The sequence below is a fragment of the Amblyomma maculatum genome, chromosome 2, assembly GCF_055883805.1.
Source record: "Amblyomma maculatum isolate TAMU_Amacu chromosome 2, ASM5588380v1, whole genome shotgun sequence".
Classification (NCBI taxonomy): Eukaryota; Metazoa; Arthropoda; class Arachnida; order Ixodida; family Ixodidae; genus Amblyomma; species Amblyomma maculatum.
In genome coordinates, this window is record NC_139345.1 from 116,769,966 (window position 1) to 116,796,168 (window position 26,203).

The 26,203-nt window shown below is 47.1% G+C and overlaps 1 protein-coding gene across 1 annotated transcript in view; it reads right to left on the reverse strand.

Moving 5' to 3' along the window:
• Positions 1–26,203, reverse strand: part of LOC146199652 (phospholipid-transporting ATPase ABCA3-like) — an 86,669-nt gene that overhangs the window by 45,625 nt on the left and 14,841 nt on the right. Inside the window, exons 6-12 of the mRNA XM_084592166.1 lie at positions 25,547–25,672; positions 24,896–25,013; positions 21,386–21,540; positions 15,990–16,145; positions 12,949–13,121; positions 8,479–8,692; positions 4,765–4,930 (exon numbers count right to left, since the gene is read on the reverse strand). Of these exons, the coding sequence (XP_084448292.1) occupies positions 4,765–4,930; positions 8,479–8,692; positions 12,949–13,121; positions 15,990–16,145; positions 21,386–21,540; positions 24,896–25,013; positions 25,547–25,672 (1,108 nt within the window). The remainder of the gene's footprint in view (positions 1–4,764; positions 4,931–8,478; positions 8,693–12,948; positions 13,122–15,989; positions 16,146–21,385; positions 21,541–24,895; positions 25,014–25,546; positions 25,673–26,203) is intronic.

Sequence of the window (26,203 nt, forward strand, 5' to 3'; positions counted from 1 at the left end):
TATGGACCTGGTCATGGCGAACGAAAACTTGGCTGCAGGAGTACAGATCCTGGCTCACAAACACGGATTGTGGGTGGCGATTAGCAGAGATGACCGGAGTGATGGGCCGAAATGTGTTCCTGAGGTAGGGTGAAGCATGATGGATGAGCGAAGGGGACGAAGGAGAGAATTCCCCAGGAAGTCGCAGAGGAACGCCATAGACTAATGTTGAGCGGATGCTCAGAAGGACGGGGGGAAGATGGTCGGACCAGCGTTCCCTCAGTTGGTAAGTGGTAAGGGTAGCCTCGAGTTTGCTATGAAGACGTTCCACCATGCCATTTGCCGAAGGATGGTAGGCGGTCGTATAAATGTGGCGGACGCCCAGAATGTTTCTACGGGTGGTGAACAGGGCCGACTGAAATTGGCGGCCGCGGTCTGTGGGGACGACAGACGGGCAGCCGAAACGAGACACCCGGTCGGCTATGAAGGCCGTAGTAACTGTCTATGCCATAGTGTCAGAAATCGATATAACCTCGGACCAGTGGGTGACATTATCTACACATGTGAGGAGGAACGAGGCCCCACGTGATGACGGAAGAGGTCCAATAATGTCTACGTGGACGTAGGAGAACCTCGCATTGGGAGGCAAAAGAAGTAGACTGGCGGGACGGTATGCCGTTTAACTTTCAAGCGCTGACATTGAAGGCAGGTTCGTGCCCAGCGACGGACGTCGGCATTCACATTCAGCCAAAGGAAGCAAGATGTACCCAGCTTATGTGTGGCACTAATACCAGGGTTAGTAATGCGGTGAAATTTGTCAAATATGGCGCGACGGAAAGCCAAAGGTACGTAGGGCCGCGGAACACCAGTGAATATCTCGCACGTATTCAGTGTGGAGAAAACGGCAGCGAACATTAAACGAAGGACAGGGATGTGGACGAGGAATGCAAGCGATGAAGCTGTAGGCCGTTGCGTTGTGCGGCTGCTAACTCATCATGTCCACTGTTGAATCGGACAACAGGCACCGACATGAGAAAAGGGCATCAGCAGCACCATTTTCTGGTCCATGGACGTGACAGAGATCCACGGTAAACTCTGAAATAAAGGATATTTGGTGAATCTGGCGTTCAGTGTACGTGCTGCGATTCCGTTGGAAGGCAAACGTCAAGGGTTTATGGTCTCCGACGACGTGAAAGTCCCGACCCTCCAGGAAGTGGCGAAAATGCATGATGGCGAGGTATACCATGAGCAGTTCGCAACAGAAGGTGCTGTATTTAGCCTCTGGTGGCTTTAGGTTTTGTGAAAAAAAAAAAAAAAAAAACAAGACGCTGCCAGCTAGTGATGTGCTGCTACAGTACTGTGCTGACTGCAATGATAGATGCATCAGTGAAGAGACGCAGGGGAGCGTCAGGAACGGGAGATATTAGCAAAGTGGCGTCTGTGAGCGGCTTCTTCGCAGCAGCGAATGCAGCTGCACTTTGATCAATTGGCGCAGCTGGATATTTTTTGGTAGCCAAAAGGTCGGTTAGAGGCTTCAGGAAATTGGCACACTTGCGGAGAAAGCGGCGGTGAAAGCTCAGAAGGCCCAAGAGTTCTCTAAGCTTCTTAAGTGATGTACAGGGTGGAAAATCTTCAACGGCTTTTACTTTGCTGTCGAGAGAGAGGATACCTTATGGAGTGACAAGGTGGCCTAGAAACTCAATTATAGCGACGCCGAAAAGACACTTGTTAGGATTAATAACGCGGTCGTTTTCATTAAGGCGTTGAAAAGGGCGCGCAAGTTGAGCTGCGTGCTCATCCTCAGAGAAGCTTGCGGCGAGGAGATCATCGATGTAGGCGAAAACAAAGTTGAGGTCTCGCGTAACCTCGTTTATAGTTCGCTGAAAAGTCTGTGCAGCATTGCGCTCTCCAAAAGACATCCTCACATACTCATAGAGGCCGAATGGTGTGGTAATGGTCGTCTTCGGAATATCAGCGGGCTCCAAAGGGATTTGATGGTAAGCCTTCACCATCTTAGAGAAGACCGTGCAACCAGTAAATGTGGGGAGACATCCTGTATGTGAGGAAGTGAATAGCAGTCTGGTAAGATGCGAACATCGAGGACGCGGTAATCTTCACATGGTCTCCAGTCCCCCTGATCTTTCTTTGACACCGTGTGGAGTGCCGATGCCCAATCGCTGGAGGAAGGGCGCACAATGCCGAGCTCAAGCATGTGTTGAAACTCACGGCAAATGACAGCGAGGCGTTCTACAGACAAGCGGCGAGGGCGAGGAAACACAGGTTCTCCAGAGGTCACGATGTGGTAGGTGACCGAGTGTTTCACCGGTGACTCTCTGGTGTGCGGCTTCGTGATGTTGGGAAAATCGGTAAGGAGTTTCCGTACGGCGATGCAGGAACGAGAGCTCTATTACCTGTCGTCAAAGAGGTGGAGAGTACGCCGTTGATGGAGAGTTTCGTGCTGAGATCGATGAGACGATGGGCCTGCATATCGACAGCGAGGTTGAAGAAACTGAGGTAATCAGCGCAGAGAACACCTTGCAAGATATCGGTGATGATGAAAATCCAGGGGAACGTCCGGCGCAATCCGAGGTTAACTTTAAGCGATCGTTGGCCATACGTGCGTATGGGGGAGTTTAGTTGTTTATGGATTGGAGCGGGGAAGTCGGTTCGTTGCGATGCGATTTGCCCAAGCTGCTTTCATTACACTGAGCTGTGCTCCCGTATGAACGAAGAAGCCAGCGCCAGTGATCTTGTTCGAAACAGAAAATAGGCGACATGTCCTTCCACCCCTTGCCGCCGTCAGTGGCCGGTCGAAGCGTTTCCCGACCAGGAGCGCGGGTGAGTTTACTTGCGAGCAGAGTTGCCGAAAATACAGTGGTACCAGGACACAGCCGAGGAGGAGGAGTTTTGTCGCTCTTCTGATGGTTAGAGTTCCAGCGAGGGCGACAGTGACTGGGATTGGCGGCGGGACTGGAACCTCGGCGGAGAATGGCGTGGCAGGGGCACGGGGCGATCAAGCCACATGGCTAAAGCATCCAGTCGCTGTCCAATACTCACAAGCTGGGACGCTGTGGTAGTAGTCGAAGGCGGAGTGGTCATGGTGCTGGCGTTGGCGTGCCTTGAGTAATCCACAACACGGTCCACAAGTTCGGCGAGCTTGTCTAGAGTGACATCCTCCGCCGCCGCGAGGGCGAAGACCATGTTCTAGGGAAGTTGCTGGAGAAACCACTCACGCAATAAACCGTCTGACCCATGAGGGGGAGTCTCCAAGCAGCTGTCGCATGCGACAGAAGAGTAGCGAAGGACGGCTATCGCCGAGTTCTGTAGCGGGGAGGAGCTGCTAGAGTCGGCTGCGCTCGGACGCTGACTTGCGGTCAACGAAAGCCACCTTCAATGTGTCAAAAGGTCGAGCCAGGTCCGGCGAGGCGATAATTTCCGCTAACTTATAGGCGAAGTCAGGAGGCAGGGAGGAGACGAGATGGAGGAACGTGGTCTTCTAGCTCATGATACGCCGCAAGTGGAAATGCGCCTCATCCAGGAGTAGCCAGGCATGAGGGCTGTTGGGCCAAAATGGTTGCAAGTTGACTGGCGGAAACGCAGCCAACGAAGCGCCGTTATGCCGAGCGTCCTGGGGCTGGTGGCCGGCTGTAGTAGGAGTGGAAGAGCCAATAAATCCATATAGGAGGACGGGGTTGCGTGGACAATTCCGGGTATCCAAATATCTAGGGAGCTAAGAGAAGGAACAACCAGCTCCGACAGCGTTCGGGTTCGAACTGTTTTTTTATTACGCTGCTCGCGCTGAGGAGCCTTTGTACCAACCTCTTCTCCTTTGTCCAGTGCCGTGCCGTGGCTTGCAATAAGCGGAGCGAGGGACGCTACAGGTCTTAGGAGATTTAAGCAGCTAAGCATATCGTGTGCCAAGCGCAGAGCTAGGAAAAGTCGAATGTCGTGCATGAAAACTTAAGACCTTGCACTAATATATTGTATTTCCTTTCGGGATATACCTAGCGGTAATTTGTGTTCTTCAGAGATGTGGTTGGAATAAAAGAAATGAGTTCGTTGTAGAGAGTATTAGAAGATTTGTTTGTACATCTAGTTGTCTGCGTTAAAACAAAATGTGCTCTCCTCCTCTTATAGCTATATTATATGTAAGATCTTTGAGTGCCACGCGAGTACATCGTGCTCTTTTTCATGATATGAAAAAAAATTACAAAGCGTTCGCACATAAATGGCTGTGTTGCGTATCACTCCGAATGCATATATCTAATATCTATAAGTCATTCAAATACTTTTTTTTACCTCAACAGCGCCGAAGACCACTAAGCAAACAGTAATTGTAGATACCCACAGAATGGCCGAACGAAAGGCGTTCATTTTTCTTCACAATCGTTGCGTGCTGAAGTGAATGCCGTTTTAAAGGCGGTAAAATTCTGGTATTGTTTTCTTTTCCAAATGTTTCTTTTCAAATCGATTTGAAAATGCATACCAAGGTTGAGCTGATATCATATTCATTGTACTGCTGTCCTCATGATTAGGCCTAAAAGCTGCGACTAGAGGATTAGTTAATATTTGTTTGATTTTTTTGCTTTGTTGTTATTACTATTTCTAGCCTATAACGAAATGTTATCAAGGAAGCGTATGGCTGAGAAAGTATAAGTTCTAGCATAAGCAAATATTCTTTTGAAGCAACCAGCCCCGGGGATTTCTGTCCGCAATTCTCAGTTTCTGCTAGTGGTGACTGTTTCAACTCAAGCTCAGCGGCATACTGTTCCAGCAGCACTTTACCTTTGACTTGGATCACAGACTCTTCAATCTTGGCGGCGTCCAGCTGTGGCAGCTGTAGATTCAGCAAGTGGTGCTCCTCACCGACGCGAATAAGCACGTCTTCGAGCGAGGTCACCATCATGCCCACAGACTCAATGCCAAGCTCTTCACTCCGCTTCTCCAAGTCCTGGAACAACGAGCCACAGGAAGCAGCTTGTACGGAACAGGTACACAAAGCACGCATATGTGCGCAAATATAAAGCAGCTGTTCTTGTCCCTGCATATTCTGTTCCATGGTTATCAGCCTTGTTAAGTGGGCGACTTTGGTACTTCCTAGGACTAAAGGAATAAAAGTAGGTCAGCAGGGAGGGCTAAGAGAGTAGCTGTTGAGAGGGTTGGGAAGTACGTACAGTGTCAATCACACTTAGCGGGAGCACTGCTCCGCGTGGCTACGCATAGGTCGGGCACCGCTGCCGTCAGGCCAATAGCAATTTCAAGCAAATTGGTGGAGATCACGAAGAATCACTTCGAGGTCCCCGTAATCGTGCGCCGCTAAGCATTGATTCGTAACAGGGTTATGTGCAATCGCGCAAAGCACGTGCGTAGCCACGCGGAGCCGTGTTCTGCTAAGTGTGCTTGGCACTGTACACTGTGACGCCATCGTTAGAAATGCGAGTCAAAGAATATGCTGGAAGCGATCGTGACAATAGCAGCGTGTTTGGCGTTTACCCTCGTGATCATGCCAGATGATGGGAGAAGGAGTGGGGGCATATGATGCTTGCGAGTGTGCGCCAAAGTCACCTCGTTGTAGTAATCGATATCCCTGCTCTGAGATGTAGAGGTCCCATTCGTTTTGTCAATCCCGGTGAATGCGCATGAGGTCACGAATAGGAATAGAGAGACCTATGGCTTGTAGCTTGGATATGGAGAAGTTTGCTGAGACGTGCAGGACAGCTTTGTAGAATGTTCAGTCAAATCTGAGGCATTGAGCTTGCGCCTATGCCATTATTTGGTATTCGAGAGAATAATGAATGTTCTTCAGGGTAAAGACTGGTGCTATGAAGTGAGTCTGGGTTGAAGGCTAATATGGCATATCAAAGCCCAGCGCAGGGGACAATTGCGGAGTGTATATATTGCCGCTAACCTTTATTTGCTGTTTTCAACAGCCGCCAGCACGCGGCCTTATCACTGTGATTGTAGCACATGGGTCGATCTTGCGTTCTTTGTTTGTTCATGGTCGTTATTTAAAACGCGCCTTTATGTCTTTCTTTTTAGCGCAGCAAGCGCCGAGATCATCGCGGACAGATAGGAGGTGAGCGCAACAATTCGTGTATTATTCCGGACTTTTTCAGCATGCCTTCATTGGATTAACCTTAGATTCATCTGCGCCTACTTTAACTTGAGCCCTGCCGAATGCAACGGACATTTTCTGTTCGACGACCAGCGAACACATATGCTGCTATCGCCACTGCCAAAATACATATTTAGCGGGTGCAAGTCAGCACAATGAAGAGTTTATTCCAGTGAAACTGAAGCGTCCTCAATTGTGCATACCGCCTTGTAACAATCCCGTGAAATCGGTCAACTGATCATTTGGGAAGCGAAACAACAAACTGGCTGGTCATGTAAAGGTGACGCAAAGTAAGCACCAGTGAGGGCGACGGAGAAAGGTCGGTTGACGGATATTTGGTTCTTGGTGGAGAAGAAAACCAAAAGCTAATATTTTTCACTTATATAAGGTGAAGGGTGGACTGCTGGGAACTACAAGAGGGCGATGGGAATGATTCGACTTCGGTAAAACAGGCCGCTCAGGACACAGTCATGGCCCAGTAGTGACCGAAACTAACCAAATTGAAGAGGAACATGGGCACGCTCTGGGCGAAAGTGCTTAGCTGTTCGAACTATGAAAAGCTTTGACGAACATCGTCTGTAGACTACATCCGAAAAAAAAAAAAAATCCGCAGCCTAACAAGAAGCAGAGCGTCTTTGAAACGACGAGATTTGAAACATTTTCTTGGCTTTTGAGTAGCTTCGACAAGATGTGTGACCACGAGACGTGTACATAAAGAAGATCAGAAGAAAATAAGAAAACTAATCGAAACGGAATCGAACCACCATCGTTCCGTTCCCCAGACGAGTGGGTAAATCAGTACTCTACGCCTATATGACTATCCTAGCAGCAGTCTATGCTTGTCTATAGGGCAAGGACGCCGGAGGAAGAATAAAAACAAAATGAAAATATAAATACTGGAAAAATAAGGTAAAAATATACAAAGAGAAATAGAGTAATAAACGTAAAAATAAAGTTGTAAATATCCGCAAAGCAACGAAGCGCAGAACGGGCTCAAAGCAGAACCACGCACGGAACCTTCAATGCCTTCGCATTCACACAGTTGAGGAGACTTAAATGCTCACGTGTAAATTTTAACCGTATTGTACCCTGAAGAAAATAACTGTCCTATAATGTATGTACCCCACAGTTTGAATCAAGCCAGTGCGAGCGTAAACAGAGGATTTGGGTCTGATATCTCTTATCAGTCAGCCATTGTCACCACCTTTAAAACACTCGTTATACCGCATCACAAGGTCACCGCCAGTGTCGCCGATGACAATTTTATGTCGTGCCGCATGCATGCGACGAGGCCACCAAAGCGACTGGAGTGTCGCAGCTGAATGCAGTCTGCACGTAAATCCCCCAAAGCGGTGGAAGTAGATTAGTGCGCTGTCCTGTCAAGAAAAGCTGCTTAGTCCGACGGCTAGAACATTGCTTAATTCTATTAGAGCTAAGCGTTTGCCTGAAGTCAGTGCACCGATTGGGTTTGAAGATAATCAATTAGTCGGTATTAGTTTTTAATGTAGCTTAAAGGTACTGGTATAAAAGTGTGTACTAGTTTTGACTAGAAACATGTGCATCAAAAGCGCAGTCACATACACTTGTGCAGGCTGCGAACGTTTCGATTATACGACTTTTCTAGTGGATATTTGTTAAAAAAAGCAATTACTTTTTATTTTAAGCTGAAGCACATGTGAGGAATAAACAGAAGCAAAGCGAAAATAGATTGCATTTCCACTGCTCAAGATAGGAGCGCCAGGTTAAATTAATATAATGGTCAGAACAGCAGCAGAAATAAAAGGTAAGACCAAAAATATGTGCCCTCGCAAAAGTTGTCGCAGCAACCGCGAGAGGACCAGATTTGGCCGTAGAGCATACGAGTGATTGGTATTGATAACCCCAGTTTTTAAGAAAACACAACTCCACATTTACTGAGAGGAGGCACTATCTGTCCAAGTTAGCATCAACTTTTCGAAGCTTTAATCTCGAGGGTAGTCAGTCAGTAAAATTATTTTTTCTGTAGTCATTTAGTTTTTCTCTTCTGATAGCGGCGCTAATGCTTATTTGGGCTTTCAAAGGGAAACTACCTGTGCTCTTTCTTGAGGCAAAACCAAGCGGTTATTCTTCGAACTAAATATTGCCTTGCACCTCATATCTGGCCAGTACAACTGAACTGACATGTTGCTGATACCACAAGAGCAGTCTTTATCGTACCCTTTCAGGCCATATAAAAACTGCATACCATTAGTGGAATCGACTATTATGCCATGAACAGTATACCCGATAGCAGGGCAAATTGGTAAAATCTCGCACTCCGATATGCGGACTAGTGACCTTATTTTGTGAGTGTCCCGGCATCATATCAACCTTATTGCATACATGCGCCAAGTGAGGTTCGTTACTTTGAACATGGCGATGATGCGCCGCGTGGCAACGACCTGGCCCAGAAGGAAGACGGCCTTGTTGTCAGAGTCGCTCTGCAGTCTGGTCTTGGGCGAGTACTTGTGTAGGAGGGCCTCGATTTCAGGCACTTTGCATCCGATCGACGCTTTGTTGATGAGCATGTGGTAGCCCGTGCCAAAGCGGTGCTTTAGGAACGTCGGGGAGCCGATGCATCTACGAACAGCCGAGCGTACGAATTGCGGTAAATGTTTGTTAACGGAAACCTATACCCGGGGCATGCAGTTACAAAATAAGTTCTGACTTCGCTTTAAAGATCCAGCGGTGAAAACGTAGAGTGTCAACAACACTGAGACTACCAGCGGCAGGAGCTGACTTAGACTCTCTATAGGTAATATTTGCGGCCTTCAGCAGCATAATCTGTTTGGAATAAGGCTTTATTGTTGTTAAAGCCGTGCCCCACACCTCTAGTGTGTTTTTAAAAAGAACAATAATAGGAAGCTTTTCCGACCGTTAACGGGAATAAAGTTTCCTCTGCGTACTGCATCTTGTGAATGGGATTTTATCGTGTTTGTGTGGACATCCACGTTTAACTCAACACCATTGTGTTAAACACAGTTCGCAAACATTTAAGGCTAAAATGAGACGTCCTTCCCAACAAATATAGGCTGACATCAATTATCAAGGCGTTGGCTCTAAATGTATCAATTATATATGCGCCATGGAAAGTATATTCAGCAGTCTTGAAGGAATAGACTACCATCCAAGAAACATTTCATCTGTTATGAGCGGCTAAGGTGAATGTACTAGATTTTATGACCATGCCACATCAGAGAAACAAGTATATTTATTCATATCAGCTTAAGACAGCCTATATTATCTCTTTCTGTAATATTAAGGCTAATTTATTCTTTAGTTTTTCTTGGAAGCTTTTTAAAAGCTTTCAAAACAAAAAACCACAGAGCCAAAGATGCCGCCATACTTGTAGCGGAGCTGCCATGCTATTATAAGCAAAATCGGCTGCTGGTATCTTCGGTAGATGTCACCGGATTTATTGCTTTTTATTATTAATTTCGTTCTATTTCCAGCTATTTTGGTAATCTCAGCTATAGTTGCAAAAGACGTGCTGCATAGCACTTTTAACCAGACGACGTCTATAGCATAGCGTTTAATTCTTCACAGCGGGAGGCATTTAGCAATGCCTTCAGGCTATATGTTTGCAGGAAACAAAAGGCGCAGTAACTGTCACACTTCGTTGACACTTAAATCGCAACTTAAGAGAAGGGAACGTGGTACCGAGAGAAGAAAAAATAAGGAGGATGCTTAGAAATTTTTAAGAGTGTGAAGGACTTTGGATTCAGACGTTACGCTGACCTGCAACTGTAAATCTGCGGCAATGAGTTCTACCGCATGTTGATCCACACATTATATTGAGCTTCCTATTACCATTCCAGGCAGTTATCACAAGTCACTTATCATTGTCCAAAATCAAGCATTTCTTTACCTATAACCTCGTAGCGAATACTACGCGAGTCGAAACCTCAAAGTCATCCCCAGTTTTCTGAAAAACTTGCACGCACTTTCATAAACCGGAATAGCGCCGTCACAGATATAAAAGCGCTCGTGTAGTGTGCGACGTCAGTGAAAGTTCAATAACCGCAGGTGGTCTAAATTTCAGTAGCCTCCCGCTACTCCATCTCTTCTAGCCTGAGTTGTTTCTGGACGGAAAACAGCATAGACCAAAACAAATCAAAAAGATATCTGCCACAGCACGTATGCTCACTTTAATGACGTAGTATATCTATAGAGCATGGTTTGGACATTAAACCAAATGAACGAAACAAAATGGCATGTACAGCAGAGTATCAGTTACTCCGCTGTATATATTTAAAGCTATTTTATCAATTACTCCACAATCAGCTTAATCGTAATGAAACTAAGCACATTGTGACTTCAGTGGCGCGACAGACTCGGCATCAACACTGAAACACTAAACTATTACTTATTCCGCGCTGATTGCTTAGAGTAATACATTGCCCCCGTTGCAGTAAGAGAGTGGAATACCCCTAATTGATCATTTCATTAGTAGTAGAACATCACACGATACCTCTGCAAATCTCATAGAAAATCACTGCCGGTAATTATCGCATATTTCAAAAGTCAGCCTAACTTATTAGCTTCCTGTTCATTGCTGTATTATTTCCTCAAGGCATCTATTTCTATTTGATGATATTTGAGACATGCCTAATCTCTTAGTATGGTCATGTTATCAGGTGTCAGACATCTTCTGAATTTAACTGTGTAATGAAGTGTGACACTGTATTCGCATTATTTTTCGTTGAAGTTTCCATTGAAAAATGCATTCTGAATTCGAAATATTTAGGGCTGTTTTGTGTTTTATCCTGATATACGTTTGTACCGAATTTCCGTCCTGTTAAAACTGCCAGTGGGTTGACAGTATTCAGTATAAATAGATAGAACAAAGATACAAAACAATAGTAAGGTATAAATAAAACAAAAATAATATTAAAAAAATATTGCCGCCAGACGATTAGGCTCTGTTTCTTTAACATACCTTGCATCTAGGAGCCTTTGTACATCATTTCGCGCTTTATGTTGAATCGAAACTCGTTATCATATATAGCTAGATGGCTGCCCAGAATGATCACTGTTTCCTCGGCGCCAGTGAGCACATTGTTAACGAGGCCTCCATGTGGCCAGTTGACTAAAAGTGTAGCACTCCAATCATCAGTTCTGCATCAATGGAGTGCGTGTGTTTTGTTCACAAAAATGCGGGTAGTTTGGAATACGCGTACCCGTTACACATTACAAGGTTCGGTATTTTCCGGTTAGGTATGGGCGTATGGCCGCCTAAACCTCTACAGCATGGCTAAAGAATAGGTCGTTAATCGTGGCGCCCCTTGCGCCCCCGTCGCCAAACTACTATTTTACAGGAGCATATATACACATATGCGCACTTCCCAAAAATGGCACTTTTTTAACTTTTATAAAATACTGTCTGTATTATTAATTTTTACAAATACGTATGTTAAAACAAAGAAAACGTGCGGCGGTGGAAGTTAGACTTGTGCCACCATCGGCAGAAACATCGGCAGCCATACAGGCATTGCGAAATCAGGGTGTAGACGAGCCGTATGTTAAAGTACTGGAAGATATCTACGGTAACTGTACAGCAACCATAAATCTCCATAAAGAAAGTAGCAGATTCTCATAATGAAAGGTGTTAGACAAGGAGACATAACCTCCTCCCCTATCCTCCCCGGCCAAGACGTCACGTTTAGTCATGGTGACTTCATTACTACCATGGTGACGTCACGTAGGGCCGGGTGTGTTGTCATTATCAGATAGGACGTCATTACTGCGAAAAAGGTGTTGTTAATAGCCAAGTAAAAATTGGCTGGGGCTTAGCTCGGTTATACCAGGATATGAGTAGCGAAAGTTAAGGCATAGCTTGGTTAGCCTGGGTAATCTTGATTGTCCGTCCAGGCCAGTGTGGTGGCCTGGCTTGGTCGCTTGGTCCCAATGCAATACCATGGCTTGTTTAAACCTTTCCGACTCGCTTTCCATGGCTCCAAACACGGCGGCGCCGACGAAGCAACCGCATTTTATACAGCGCTGCTACGCGCGTGAGCTGCTATCTGCCTTCCTACCTCCCCGGCTGCAGGCCAAATGGCGCGGCGCACGGCTTCTCCTCCCGAGCGCCTCCTCTGCTCTCTTCGCCATCTTACGCCCATTCTCTCTTTGCTGCTGCAGTGCGCTCTGATGTCATGCACAGTGCACCTGTTGCTCCTCTCCCGTTTCCATGCATACGCACTAGTGTCCTGCCTTACACACTGCGAAATGCTGTTTATATGATTGCACACAGGCTAAATGGCGAGGAGGTGGTTGCTAGGCAGCGCCGGTAAGAGCGGTGCAACCGCGGTGGAAATTGGTGCCACGGCGAAATCGTTGCATCGCGATGATCGCGGCTAATGTAGCTTTCGCTACAAAACGATGAGCTGACTACAAATTAAAACGGCCTGCTTCGAAGTGCGCCGGAGTGTTCAAAACGCGATTTCACCATATTGAAGAGTCGCGAAAGTTAAACTCTGTAAATAACGTATATAAATCGAACAAGTTTTGGTTATAAATAGCGTTTCGCGAATATGCGCTTCAGAGCACATATAATCCCGTATGCTTTACGGCCACTTAATACTGGCACTACACTCCGCAGCGACATGCCGTCGCCTCTGCACTCATCGTAGCATCGGTAGTGCTGCAAGGAACTACACAGATAGAGCATAGAATGCCGTCCGACGCCGGCGGTTGATGCGGCAGCAGCTAGAAGCGCGTTCCAGCATTTGGAATCGACTCAGTCTCTGTGTTAAGGATAATCCAGGTTATATGAGCCTCTTAGATGGGCAAAGTCTTCTCCGCGAAACAACCCCACCACACCCTTGTTTGGCACTAACCGGATACGAGCGCTGGCCATTACGGCTATGCGATCTCCCAACACGTCCGCTTCATCCAGGTGTTGTGTAGTGAGAAATATTGCACAGCTCCGGCGGATCTTGAGAAGCAGTTCCCACATTTCGCGTCGGCCCTCTGGATCCATGTTGGCTGTCGGCTCGTCCAAGATGATTACCTAGACAGAAAGTAAATTATCATTTATACGGCCCAAAACACACGCTCAGTAAGACGCACACGATTATGGGGTACAGATGCGAAGCAAAAAAGCATTTCGCCATTGTCTCGTGCTGCAATCGTCTAAAGTGAGAGCAACAAGAAGGGGATTACATGCACCGCACATGAAGCTCGTACCATGTTTTTTGTTCCCATGCTGAGGTTGCAATACATTCGGTCCCCAACACATGTGTCCGGTAAACTTCACCGTCTGTGCTTTAAATAGGTGGCATTCACGTGATCATTCAAACGCTCAAGTTCTCGGGTTGGTGCGGATTTGTAGTTAACCTTAGTCATATATATAGTTCAAACAAAGATGGCCAATTAGCTCTTTCATTACCAGCGGGAAAATGGCCTTTTTTTGTAGGTTTCTAACAAAATTTTGCTGAAATTGTACGAGATACAATTAGGTAAAATGCATAACATTGTTGGAAATAGAAGGAACATTCTAAAAAAAATTCTTCTAATGCAAATACTCAGGGCAAAAATTAGAAAAAAAACAAAGAAGCACAAAATTAGTTGGCTGGGAATAAAAAAAATATAATTTACAAGATAATAATTGTTGAAAAAGTAGTAAAATAAATTCCAGAATAAAGAAAATGTTTTAAATCTTTCTTCAACTGGCCAGCAAACTCAAATATTATAACACAAATGCGTTTTGATGTACAAATAATTTCCTCATACTACCTTAAACAGGCTAATATCATCAGCCTTTGATTTCAAACAAATTTTGCCACTTAAAAAAAAAGCTAAAAGTAGAATTCTTTACTGAGGCGAATTTTAGAATTTAAACCATTCTTCTTTATAACTGAGATCGCTTTCGATAGCGCCGGAAAAAATTAAAGAATAAAAAATATAGCCACCCTAACATTTCTGAAGAACTCTTGATAGGCAAATTAAAGACAGAACGCGATGAAATGAAATAAAATATGCAGACCTTTTCGTTTAACGAAAGTCCATTCACAAAGAATTCAGAGCCCGTATTGCGGCAGACAAGTTGCGGACGGACGCGAGGCCTTCGACAAGGTCCAGACGCGAACGCGAACATGCCAGTACGTAACCGCCGCGTTTAATGGATGCTTCACCGCATAGTCTCACAATTACTGCGATGAAGCATCCTCAGAGAGCGTCAGGGGAATCAAGTCCGAAAAATCGAGCAATGAGTCACAATGACTACGAAATTTCAGGTGCTCATATATTTTAGCTCCATGAAGTATATATTGTGAGCCCTCCATAGATCTTCTTTCATTTGTACATACCATGATCATCTTCTTCCTCTTGTACATACCATCATCATCGTCCCGCGGCGCCGGCTCTGGCACGCGCTTGGGTTTTGTCCATCTGAATAAACGTCAGACACGGCATCCCTTGCCTTGCCGTCTCGATCTTGCCGTCTCAACCTGGCCTTCTTCCACAAGTGGTGGAGGTGAGACTTGATCCCCTATCTGTTTTATGCCCTGCCTCTCGCTGGAGCTACGTTTCGGTCACTGTTTACCGTCTTGTGGAAGAAGGCCAGGTCTAGACGGCAAGGTGAGACGGCAAGGCAAGGGATGCCGTGTGTGGCGTTTATTCCGATGGACAAAACCCAAGCGCGTGCCGGAGCCGGCGCCGCGGGACGATGATGATGGTATGTACAAGAGGAAGAAGATGAAGGCTCACAATATACATAACGTGGTGCCGCGAAAAAGACCGAATAATCATGCATACCTATTTGGAAAAATGAGCAATCGAAAATTTGCTCGGTAAATGTAACTGCATACTTGTTGGTGTACAGTCATGTGAAATTCCGAACTACCGCAGACAAAAACAGTCTGAAGTCGGCTGCGTTGGCGAACCTTATAATGATGCTCAATAGCAGCCAGAAGATCTGCTACGGAATGACAATCTAAGGTCGATCCCTCGAGTTATACTCCGCCAAAACAAAATTATTTGCGATGGCTGAAAGACGTCTCCCCATTTGTTGTGAGGCACTACAGATAACAAAAATGTCGATCATGACATATTTTCTTGCAGTAAACGAGCTGCAAGGAAGAAGAAACATATAATAGCAGAAATCAAAACGCACGCACGCGTAGCCAATGTTCCGGGCTGTTGTGCCTGAGCTGTAAGATTGCCATCAAAATTCGAGGATCCAACATAGTCTTCTGAGCCGCTGCTGCTAATAGCAACCAACAACTCTGCTCCAGATGCAACAAATTTACCCGAAACAGATTTTTTTTGCGAACGAGCGCTATTACTGAGTGTGATGCCACATTGGAAGCATTCCACGCCGCAACCTGAATTCCAAAGGCGTTTGAAAAATAGCCGCCACGCAAGAAAAGAATGAAAAAGAAAAGACGCCGAAAACAAGAATATAGTATCTGAAGTGCAAACTAGACGGCGCGGCTAGTTCCGTTACGGCACTGGGGGCGCGAAGTTCGAACTTCGAGTTTTTAGATCGCCGGTGATCGAATCACAGTGGCTTGGTAACGAAAGAGTTAGCCCTCACACTCTTACAGGACTTTTCGCTTGCATTTAACCAAATCTTTGAAAATTGAGGGACATTAGTGAAATGTTAAAGTAATTCTGGCGCACCTTGATTCATTTTTAAGTGACAAGACTAGCACGAAGCCCCACATGCTTTTCTAAGGTGTTCTTTTTGTTATAGTAGTAGTATTATATGTCTGTAGCATCGTCACAAAACTTTCACCTTTCGTATGCAACATTTGCTGACCCTGAATTCTAGCGGCGTTAAAACAGTCAATACGAAAATCTTATCATAACATGAGGGATGTGTATCTGATTGCTTCTTTTTAAATAACGCTGTAGAAAGAATGCTCTTCGCACTCGCCTTTGGCTTGGAAATGATTGCTAGAGCCGTGCAGAGCCGCCGCTGTAGACCAAGGGACAGGTTGACAGCTAGTTCCGAGCGGCAATTTATGAGACCAACGTCGTGGAGCATTGTGACCACTTCCAGGCGCACCGCGCTATAAGGGGTGCCCTTCAACTGGAAACAGAAAAGGTGACGCTTTGTGGGCTGGAGAAGCTAATATTTCGGTGACTAATGCCCTGCTAACGTGTACCGTTAATATCCCTAATATAAAAACAAAAATTAGTTGGAGTTTAGCTCTGGTTGCCCTAGTTGAATTGCGGAAGCAACGGCGAAAGCTTCTTTTGCCTGCTACATTATTCTCCTATCACGCCCTATCAATGTAAGGTGCTACATTACCGGGGATAATTAAGCTCATCATTTAATGGTATGATGCGAGAGCATAAGCTATCAGTCCACATATAAAGTCACGCTTCAACCAAGCCGTATGGACGTGCCTGCGTGTCGTAGGGGTAACGAGAATGCAAACGGTTCTACCAGGCTGATTCTTGATATCCCCCTCCCATATGAAAGGAGCAACCCTAGTTAGTAGCTCCTGCTCTTGGCACAAAGCTAACGTGAATTCTAATGCATGGCAGGTTGATTGTTGTTGTTGTTGTGACTGAAGGGACAAGGAAAAGAAAATGCACGGGCCTGCTACAGGCTCTGTAGCTGAGCCACCTCCACTGCCTCATGCGGACAGAAGAGAAGACAGAGAAGAAAAAGAAGAGGGAGAATAAAATGCGCGTCGCAACAGCCGTCGTCCACAACCGAAATGGTATCGGGTGCAATGACCGCCTACAACAGATAGAAATCCGGTGGCAGGCTATACACCCCGCAGCAAGCGGCGGTAACCTACCAATCCCAGCTCCGTAGGGCCAGGAGCAGCCACCCCTTCCCCACAGTAATATTGTCACGCGCCTTCGTAGAACGTCGACGGAAGATGAAAAAGAGCGGTCGGGTAGATCGGTGAAGAAGAAGAAAGAGCAAGGGCAGAGGAACGTTTGTACGCTTCGCCTCTTTGTACCGATCCCTGTAAATAAACCCCCCGTGCGTACAAAGCACGTAACAATATCGTGCTGCCGTGGAATACCTGCAACTGTAGGCGAAGCGAGCTTATATCCGCGAAGCGTCCCCTCGTCTCCTCTGCCCACGGAGCACACGTCTCTCCCCCACTCCCCCCTGGTACTTATCACCTCGCCACCCGGACCCTTATCACATTCCTTTACGTTATTCCCCTCTTCGCACCCTCGGCGCAACGACAGTGATTCCCTCAAGCTCGAGGAGACAGTTCAACGCGTCGAGTTCCCCTTTCTTCATCATCATCAAGAACAACATCCTCCATCCCCCGTAGAACCGCCGCGGAGCGAATCAACGCCACCTAGAGGAAAAGAACGAGTGCAAGGACGAGAGAGGAACGAGTGAGGAACGAGTGAGCGAACGGGATCGAATTGCTTCGCCCTTGGAGTGACTGGGAAACTGCGTCGCTTTGTCTCGGCATTCCTCTCCAATCGCACCTTCCAAGTTAGAGTTGGGCAAACACTTAGCTCTCCTCGTCCTGTTACATCTGGGGTTCCCCAAGGATCAGTCCTCAGTCCTTGGCTGTTCAACCTCGTCCTAGCTGACCTGCCGAAGTTCGTTCAGCAGATCAGAATCCACAAAGTTTCCTGCTCCATCTATGCAGATGACATAGCCCTCTGGATCCGAGCTCCAAAGAGACGTATTGTCTCCGCTAGGAAGGCTATGCAACAGGCACTGGACGGCGTCCAGTACTTCCTATCATCTAAGGGATTGACCCTCTCGGCTACTAAGTCTGAGGCCCTCGTCTACCATCCCAGAGGAGCACGGAGTTCCCGCCGTCTTGCAACTTTGCATATTGACGGAACCCCTCTTCCATGGAAACGCCAGGTGAGATACCTAGGTCTCACAATTGACGACCGTCTCACCTGGATCCCAGCTGACAAAGCCCTCATTCCCCATCTTGATCGTGTGGGAAGAGCAGTCCAGCGTCTCCTTGCAAATGGCAATGGTTGCTCTTCCACTTGGGCAATCAAGCTCTTCGAGGCAGCGGCGACTTCGGTCATCCTTTATGCCCTTCCCTTCGTCTCCCTTCGGTCGTCTCGAGTCATTCGTCTCGACACGATTCGAAGGCGCTGGATTAGAAGATTCCTCAGAGTCCCTCAATCCTCACAGATTCCCGCTACCCTTGCGGAAGCTGGTATCTACCCACTGGATCTTCTCCTCGCCCAGAGGGGACTGACCCACATTGATCGTCTCAGCCATGCTCCAGATGGTGCCTCACTCCTAGCACGGCTGCACAGCAAATCCCATTCTCGTATGGGTAAGCTGTATACAGTGTACAGAGAAATCATCGGTCCTGTCCCAGGTTTCTCAGTCCTACCCCCTCCACCCAGTCGACCCCCAATTCCTATCTTTTTGGATACGGATGGTCACACCAAACGTCACACCCCTGCAGCTGCCTTCCAGCAGACAACTGCAGCCCTCCTTGAGGAGTGTAGAGGATCTACACTCCTCTTTACGGATGGCTCGGTTCGACCCGCTACCTTCCAAGCAGCTGCTGCTATGACGGCACCGCAGCTAGACCAGTCTAGGTCCTGCCGCCTGTCATTCCCTGCCAGTTCAACAGCTGCTGAGCTGGCCGGTCTACACCTAGCCGCACAGTTCATCGCTTCCAGTGTCCCTCCTGGACCAGTGAATGTTCTGTGCGACTCTAGATCTGCTCTGCAGCTCCTGACTATCTACCACGGCACCAACCTCTCGGTGAACATTCTCCGAGCCCGTCTCCTAGCCCTTCAGGACTCGGGGTATCAACTGGCCCTACATTGGGTTCCAGGACATACTGGAGTCCAGGGCAATGAAGAGGCGGATGCCTTGGCCAAAGCGGCGCACGACAACGGCGCCCCAGTCACTGAGGCTGTCACACCTTTTGACTTTTCAAGACCCCTCTTGAGAAGGTCGATAAGGTCTTTCCATCCTGACCGTCGTATTGCCGCTGGTGAACATCTCCAACGGCTCTCTGACAAACTTTCACGGAAGGACAAATCCCTCCTCCTACGACTTCGAATAGGCTGCACGTGGACTCCGTCCCGCATGTATGCCTGTGGCCGAGCTCCCAGCCCAGCCTGTCCCTCTTGCGGCAATACTGGCACACTGGGACACTTGCTCCTCGTGTGTCCAGCCTCCGCTGGCCATCGCCAGAAACTTCTGAATGGCTATCGGAATCTTGGTCTCCCTGCTGATACGGAAGGGCAATTGCTCTTCCCAGCTCGGAACCAACTTTCTGCTCACCGGCTCCTCCTGATTTATCTGGAGGAGTCTGGCCTCAGCTCTGTTCTGTAGGCCTGCATGGGCCTATAGTGCTTCGTGCGGAAATGGCGGCGACATAGGCGGCGCCAGCAACCTTCCCCTCCCCAACCTTCCCCTAATCCCAACTTCCCCTTCCCCCTGGTCACCAAGAGTGATGCCACAAAGATGGCTAACATAAGACGTGACCAGTACCCCCTCCCCAAAAATAAACCATAGTCACCACCACCACCACCACCACCCCCCCACGGCATTGCCACGGCGACGGCGTGCCAGCTGTGGCTGAGCGGCGCGCGACGCGGCGGTGCACGGAGCCCAGGTCACGCTAAAAAATGGTTCTACCTAGCGTAGTATTGCTTTCGCAATAAAAGTCTTAAGAGAGCCCTTAATAACCGTACGTGCAGCAAGGAAACGGCATTGTGGCCACTTTGCTGCGATGCTTCGAACGCCCATGATACCCCGAGAGAGAGAGAGAGAGAGAGTCAATGTGGTTTTTTTTCTCTCTCTCTCCGCAAGAAGAGAATATCTCTATCTCTCTACTCTCTCACGAAAGCGAATCTACTCCTCTCCCTTTATTTAATTTATGAATTATTATGTGCTGAACGGGCGAATAAACTATGTGTTCTAAAATGAGACAAGCATGCTGAGCTCTAAGCAACTGCGTCTGTTCCCAGGCATTTTTTTTTATTGCGAAAGCAATACTACTCTAGGTTTCGAGCCTTCAGCGTAGCATGGCTGGTAGCCATGTCTTACCCACGTGACACTAGGGTGAGAGCTGGGCTACCAACTCAAGCGGTCGGCAGGAGCTGCCAACTTGGGTCTCTCGTTTCACATGGGACGGTTATAACAGAATCAGCCTGCTAGGACCCTGACATTCCCGTTACCCCTATAGGCCACTAAGGCACGTTTACACAGTTTGGTTAAAGCGGAGCTTTATATGTAGGCTGAGGAAGAAGAAAAAGAACGCTCGGTCATCCGCAGCTAATGCTTTCGCTCAATATTTGGTTCAGCAGCATTGAACCCTCGTAATTTTTATGACTTTCACGCAGCTTGTGTTGCAAACCGTTCGCTAGAAACTTTAAGAAAGGTTTCCACACCTATGAGGAATGATTAGTCGCTAGCCTCACCTACTAGTTTTGAACTCGATGATCACTAGAAGACACAACCAATAGTCCTACATTTCTGCAAGACTGCTTTTCATGGCAAATGATGGATATATGTACATGTTTTAATTGTCTCGGGAAGCAGTAATAGTGTCCACACAAAATAGGTGAGCCGCAAAATTGTACATGAACATTCCGGTACAATGTCAGCATAGATTTATCAAAGTCAGGTTCTTTGTATTCTCCTTTCATCACTTCATCACCTTACAGAGGTGCCTGTCGATTAGGCGGGCGACGTGTCGTTCACACAGAAATAGACTAAGGATGACTAACTTGCTCTAACAGACGGAGTAACTTATTTACAATAATACACAGAGTACAGAGACTATTTACAAACGAGACAGAGAGGCGACTACACTTGTATAAATGAAGCTGACTGAAAACAAAGCGCACCTCTACGAGCTGGCACGCTAACACACGAGCTCATAGCTCTCTTTTCATGACTTCGCTAAGGTGGAGCCTGCCGGCTACCACTGTCCCGGACTTCGTTCAGAACCGATGATCGTCACGCGAAAACCGATGTTTGGAGAGAGCACGAACACCGCAGCTCTTGCGATCTATGCTCCTCTCCTCGGCCCGCTAGAGAGACCTGGAATTCTCTAGAAGCCGTGGTCTGCACGCGTGGCCTTCTCAAGGACGCGATGTGAGGAGTTAACGGGTGCGTACGGTGAGATGCATGTGGGGACCACCATGACTTCTCGCCTGTGTCGACGGGGATAAAGAGGCGCAGCGTGACGGCCGGGATTGCTTAATCGACTGAGCTTGCTACGAGAGGCTCCTAGGCCTTTCCATTTGCGCCACTTTTTTCAGCGAGCGTCGCCGAAACATTTGAAAATTAACCATGGCTGCATTGAATTATTTATGCTTGATATGTAATATAGCAAACCTTACCACGGCGAAAAATAGCAGGTGTTCTTCGACTGTGAGGTCGTCGAATAGGATGTTGTGCTGGGCGCAGAAACCGATGCTCTCGCGAGCGTCCTTGGTGCATGTCAATATGTCGTAGCCACCGATCACCACGGTGCCCGCACTAGCACCAGTGAATCCTGTGAAGAGACACATTTGCTAGTGTAGGTTAACCCGATATGCCGCCTGATTCTCACAACAGGAGCGCAAAGTTCAGTTGGTAAACAGAATTTTATGCCACCTTTCTTACTGACGAATCATTCTTAACTATCTATATTCTCGATGCTCCAAAAGCTCGGAGAATGGGCTGCTTCGCTTCGCTTATGCATCTTTCTCGCCCAATAGGCCGCTTTTCTTTTCACGTGCTTTCTCTTGATCCAAAAATAACCGTTTTCGGTATGAACATATGAATAGATAACTTTGATATCAAAGCATTAACTCCATATTGTGTAAACAGATGACTTTATGGTTGTAAAGCCAATGATACATGCTGATCAGATCATGCGCCCAAATTGCTTCATATGTACATACATGCTGATCAGATCATGTACCCAAATTGCTTCATATGTACATCATTTTGCTGATGAAGGAATCAAGGTAAAAGTAGCCTTCAGTTACAAAAGCATTACAGTAAGTATGCAGAGCACGGACTTGCCCAGGTGCAGGACGGAAGTATAGATACAATATGATGAGAATGTTTTTAGATTTCTTCGTCTAAAGGTCTGCTTTTTACCCTTTAAATGTATATGTATCGTGTAGATTAAACCATTATTGTCAAGTAAAAAAAACAAAAAACAATTGCTGCGATGTGAGAATTTTTACTAATAAAACGAGGTCTGAAATTTCCTGGTCATTTCGTTAAGCTGACAGGTTGGAAAATGCAAAATTCACTCTACACTACGAGCACCTTGATGGAGCCATATTTTCCTTTCAGCTGGACATATTGGTGAAGAAAAAAACCAGGGTTGTAATTTTCGTTATGCGATGACGATGCGGTACCTTTGGGTGTTTTCTGAAATGAATCGCTTGTACTGAACCCTTCACTTTAACTTAAACGTTTGTTGTCTACATTGTATTTGCCGACTGCCGTCCCAAACGAAAATCAGCTGTTTGAGTTGGCGTTGTAAAGAAAAAATCATGGGCATGGCGCTAGCAGGGGATGACTGACAGCTTTATGGCCGGACACTGATACTTCGAAGGTGTGCACGACTTAACAAGATCATGATAATGGAAATTCGAGAGCAGCTATGAATTCAGGTTGTTAATTTGAGATGAGAAGGTGGAATAACAACCTTCCAGTGCTTTTGATTGCCGGGTCAGACCGGTTACTCCTAGGTTACGCGACGCCCGTATCTTTCATCATCAAGACCATAGAAAAGGAGAAATTGAACTCCCTGATCCCGAGATGCGTACGAATGAGCTTGGATTGCCAATGGTCACCCATAACGAGCCGCAGCTCGAATTGGATGTTCACAACAAGTGGGTGGAAACGGTGGCGGCAGTCCGAATCTTCAGGGTGAACCTTGCAAAACTATAGGACTAAACCCAGACAGAGGGATCCAAAAAGAAAGTTGAAATTAGTAGGGAAAGCAGGAATACCTTTCCCCTCCTTCTCTAGAAATGTTATCAACATTTTAACGTTGAAACAAGGGCCGAACGAGCCAGACCTCTAGAGCGAAGGTTCGAAAAATATGAAAGCGAAGGAAGCAATGTCGATGCGGCGAGTGAAAGAACAGATGCGGCGGTAACCTCGGTAGTCGATGGCCGCAGGGCGCTGGTATCTGCGGCAGCCATCAGACACTTCAACTTAGAGACGGCGGGGAAACTTCTATAGCGCTCGCTGTAGTAGAGACGGAAGTTAAATTCATAATTATCCACAGCAAAACTGCTGCCCAAATTTCGGAGAGGGGCGGATGTCGCTTGAAGCGGCCAAAATCATCACTCGAAGGACACTAAATAGGAAAATTCAATCATTTTAAACAGCCGCGCCTTCTACCGTCCCTAGTAACGAGGCGGCTCACGAGCTAGCCCGAGCTCTCACTTCCCGAGGTGCAGCCCAGCTCCTCGCACACGGGGCGTACGACGAGCGCCTGCAAAGCTATGGGGATATATATCATCGACCATTATAAACTGGTACGCAGACTGGTACCCCCGTTAAATGTTGGCCTAAATAAAAGTGAAGCTGTGGCTTGAAGGTAGCTACAGAAGAATATCTTCATTGGCCCGCTCCGGGCGTTTCACACGCTACCGGACTAAAGGACAATTATCAGTGAAAACACTGCAGGGTGAGAGGGACCCTCGACCACAATTTGAGAGTGCCCACGATCCCCAAGGGTGGGATAAAATATAAGTAGAGATGCCCCTACTGTGAGGCGCGGACCCGGCTAACCAGCGCAGCACCATCCATCTGGCGGGAGTGGCCGCAAGGAGCAAAGGGCTGCCTGCCAGCCTCTAATCAGCGGGCTCAGGCGCGCCTTTTCCGATGAAGATAAATGTTGTACCATGAATCAATCAATCAATCAACAAAAGTTCCCCATGATTTCGAAGCAACACTAGCCTAACCGAGCTAGTTTCGCAGTTAGCACGCCGACTAACCGTGGCCTCTCCGGTGGCGCGAGGAGCCGGAGATGCGCTTCTTTGTAGGTGCGGTCATTTCTTCGACTTCGCACACCTGTTGCTCCTCTTCTGCTTAACACATATGGCAAACGTTATTCGTACTTGTACATATCTCCGCACATATACAACATTGTCTGAAACAACACCCTCCAGTCGCTAGCTGTCTACCCTTTCTCTCCACCGCCACCGCTGCGCATCTTGATAGCCTCCTAAAACCTTCCCCTTCAAAGTGCCCTCGAGATCATGTTATCTAGACTCGATTGTGGTGCCTTGCGGCTAGCAGACAGGCATGGAGTAGTCGCACGCTGGAACCAATGCTTCGGCTGGGCCGCCTTCGAAGGCAGTCATAAAGGCGTTAAGACACAGCAAACCGTGATTGACTATGCTTAATCGAGGTTCCGCTCTGTAAACGAGATTATATGAATATAACCTGGCTTGGCAACACAATATAACCAATGTCAACAACGCTGTCGGTTGCATAACTATAACTAAGCTGAGCTAAGCCGCAACATTTGTTTGTTTGTCAACTTTGACAAGCAAACCACTGATCAACTGAGCTCTTTGTAAATAATTCTTGTAGCCATTATTAGTTAATATAAATTTTCCAACGTCATTTCAGGGGAGGGTTCTTTCCATGGCAGTCACGGTCTGCCGGATTCTTACAAATGGAGAGCGGGATTTCTCCCTTTTTTTGTGACACATGCCAACGTCAGCATTTGACAAATGTGCACACCGTTACACCTGACGCCGCATTTACCTTGCAATGGCACTCCTAATGTCGATGCATTTAGAGAATCTGCTGTGTTAGTAAACACCATGTAACAGCGCCGTACGTGGCCTGATGCTGTGGTATAGTGCAGGCACAAAACTGGACCTCACCGGTGATCATGTTAAGGAGCGTGGTCTTCCCTGCTCCGTTATGGCCGAGGAGCACGGTGATCTGGTTTTCAAAGATCCGCATGTTCACGTTTTGGACGGCCACCACGCCGTCGTAGTCCTGCACGCAATCGTCATGACGGCATTAAATATTCACAGCGCCACCCAGCATGCACAACTAAAGGTCAAAGAGAGCGGTAGAATCAATTGCACTTCGCATGGGTTGGAGTAGGGGTGTTTTTTGGTTGATCACTTTTGTTCCAAACTGCCAACGCAAGCGTAGAATGGCTAATAAAAGTAGACTAGACTTAAAACAACCTCATATATCCTGCATGCTTACAGCTGCTCCACCTCGTCGACGTCTAGTGCTCGCATGCAAACGTTTGTAATGTTTTCGAACTTAGCAGACTCTAATAGTTCTATGTATTTTGAGATGCGTTCTCCTGTGAGCTAATAAACAGAGCATTACTTGCCACCGAACAATGTGTCAACAACACACACACACACACACAAATTCCTGTTAGGTATGCTACGCTCGCGCAGCTCTATATTACGCTGAAAGCAATATATATATATATAAGGCTGCATGGAGTACTTAAATTCCGCGATATATATTTTGGGCCATAAGCTGCCAGTAGAGCAAGATAGTTTTACCTTGGTGACATGAAACACGTCAATAGAGACCGCTTCGTCCTTGGGTTCCGTCTCGAAGTTCTGCACCTCTTCCGGGCTCAATTCCGGTGGCGACAATATTGTGATGCTGGGGACCCAGTAGGTCATCTGCGACGCGTAATGGCACATATGATGTATTACTTCATCTTTGCTGTCCGGACACGAAGCGTACCTAATGCTGCCTAACAATACCCTACGTCTATTTCTGTCACTAGCAGTAAAACGAGTTCGCTTATTAGTGTCTTGCCTATTATTAATTATTGGCTTTTGCCCCGCCGCGGTGGTGCAGGGGTTACGGCGCTCTACTACTGTTCCCAAAGTTGCGGGATCAAATCCCGACCTCGGCGGCCGCTTTTCGGTGGGGGCGAAATGCAAGGCGCCTGCATGCTGTGCAATGCCAGTTGAAGTTAAAGAACCAAATTTCCGCAGTCCTCCGTAACGGCGTCTCTCATAGCTTGAGTCGCTTTGGAACGTTAAACCCCGCAAAGTAAACAAAACCTATTATTAAATAGCTAACTTAGAATTTGCTTTACAGCTATACGGGACCTTGTCAATTTCAACGTCCCCGTGTGAGATTTTCATGATCATCCTTTCAGGTGGAGTGTACGCGAGGATGATATTATCTGCGCGGTAGAGTAA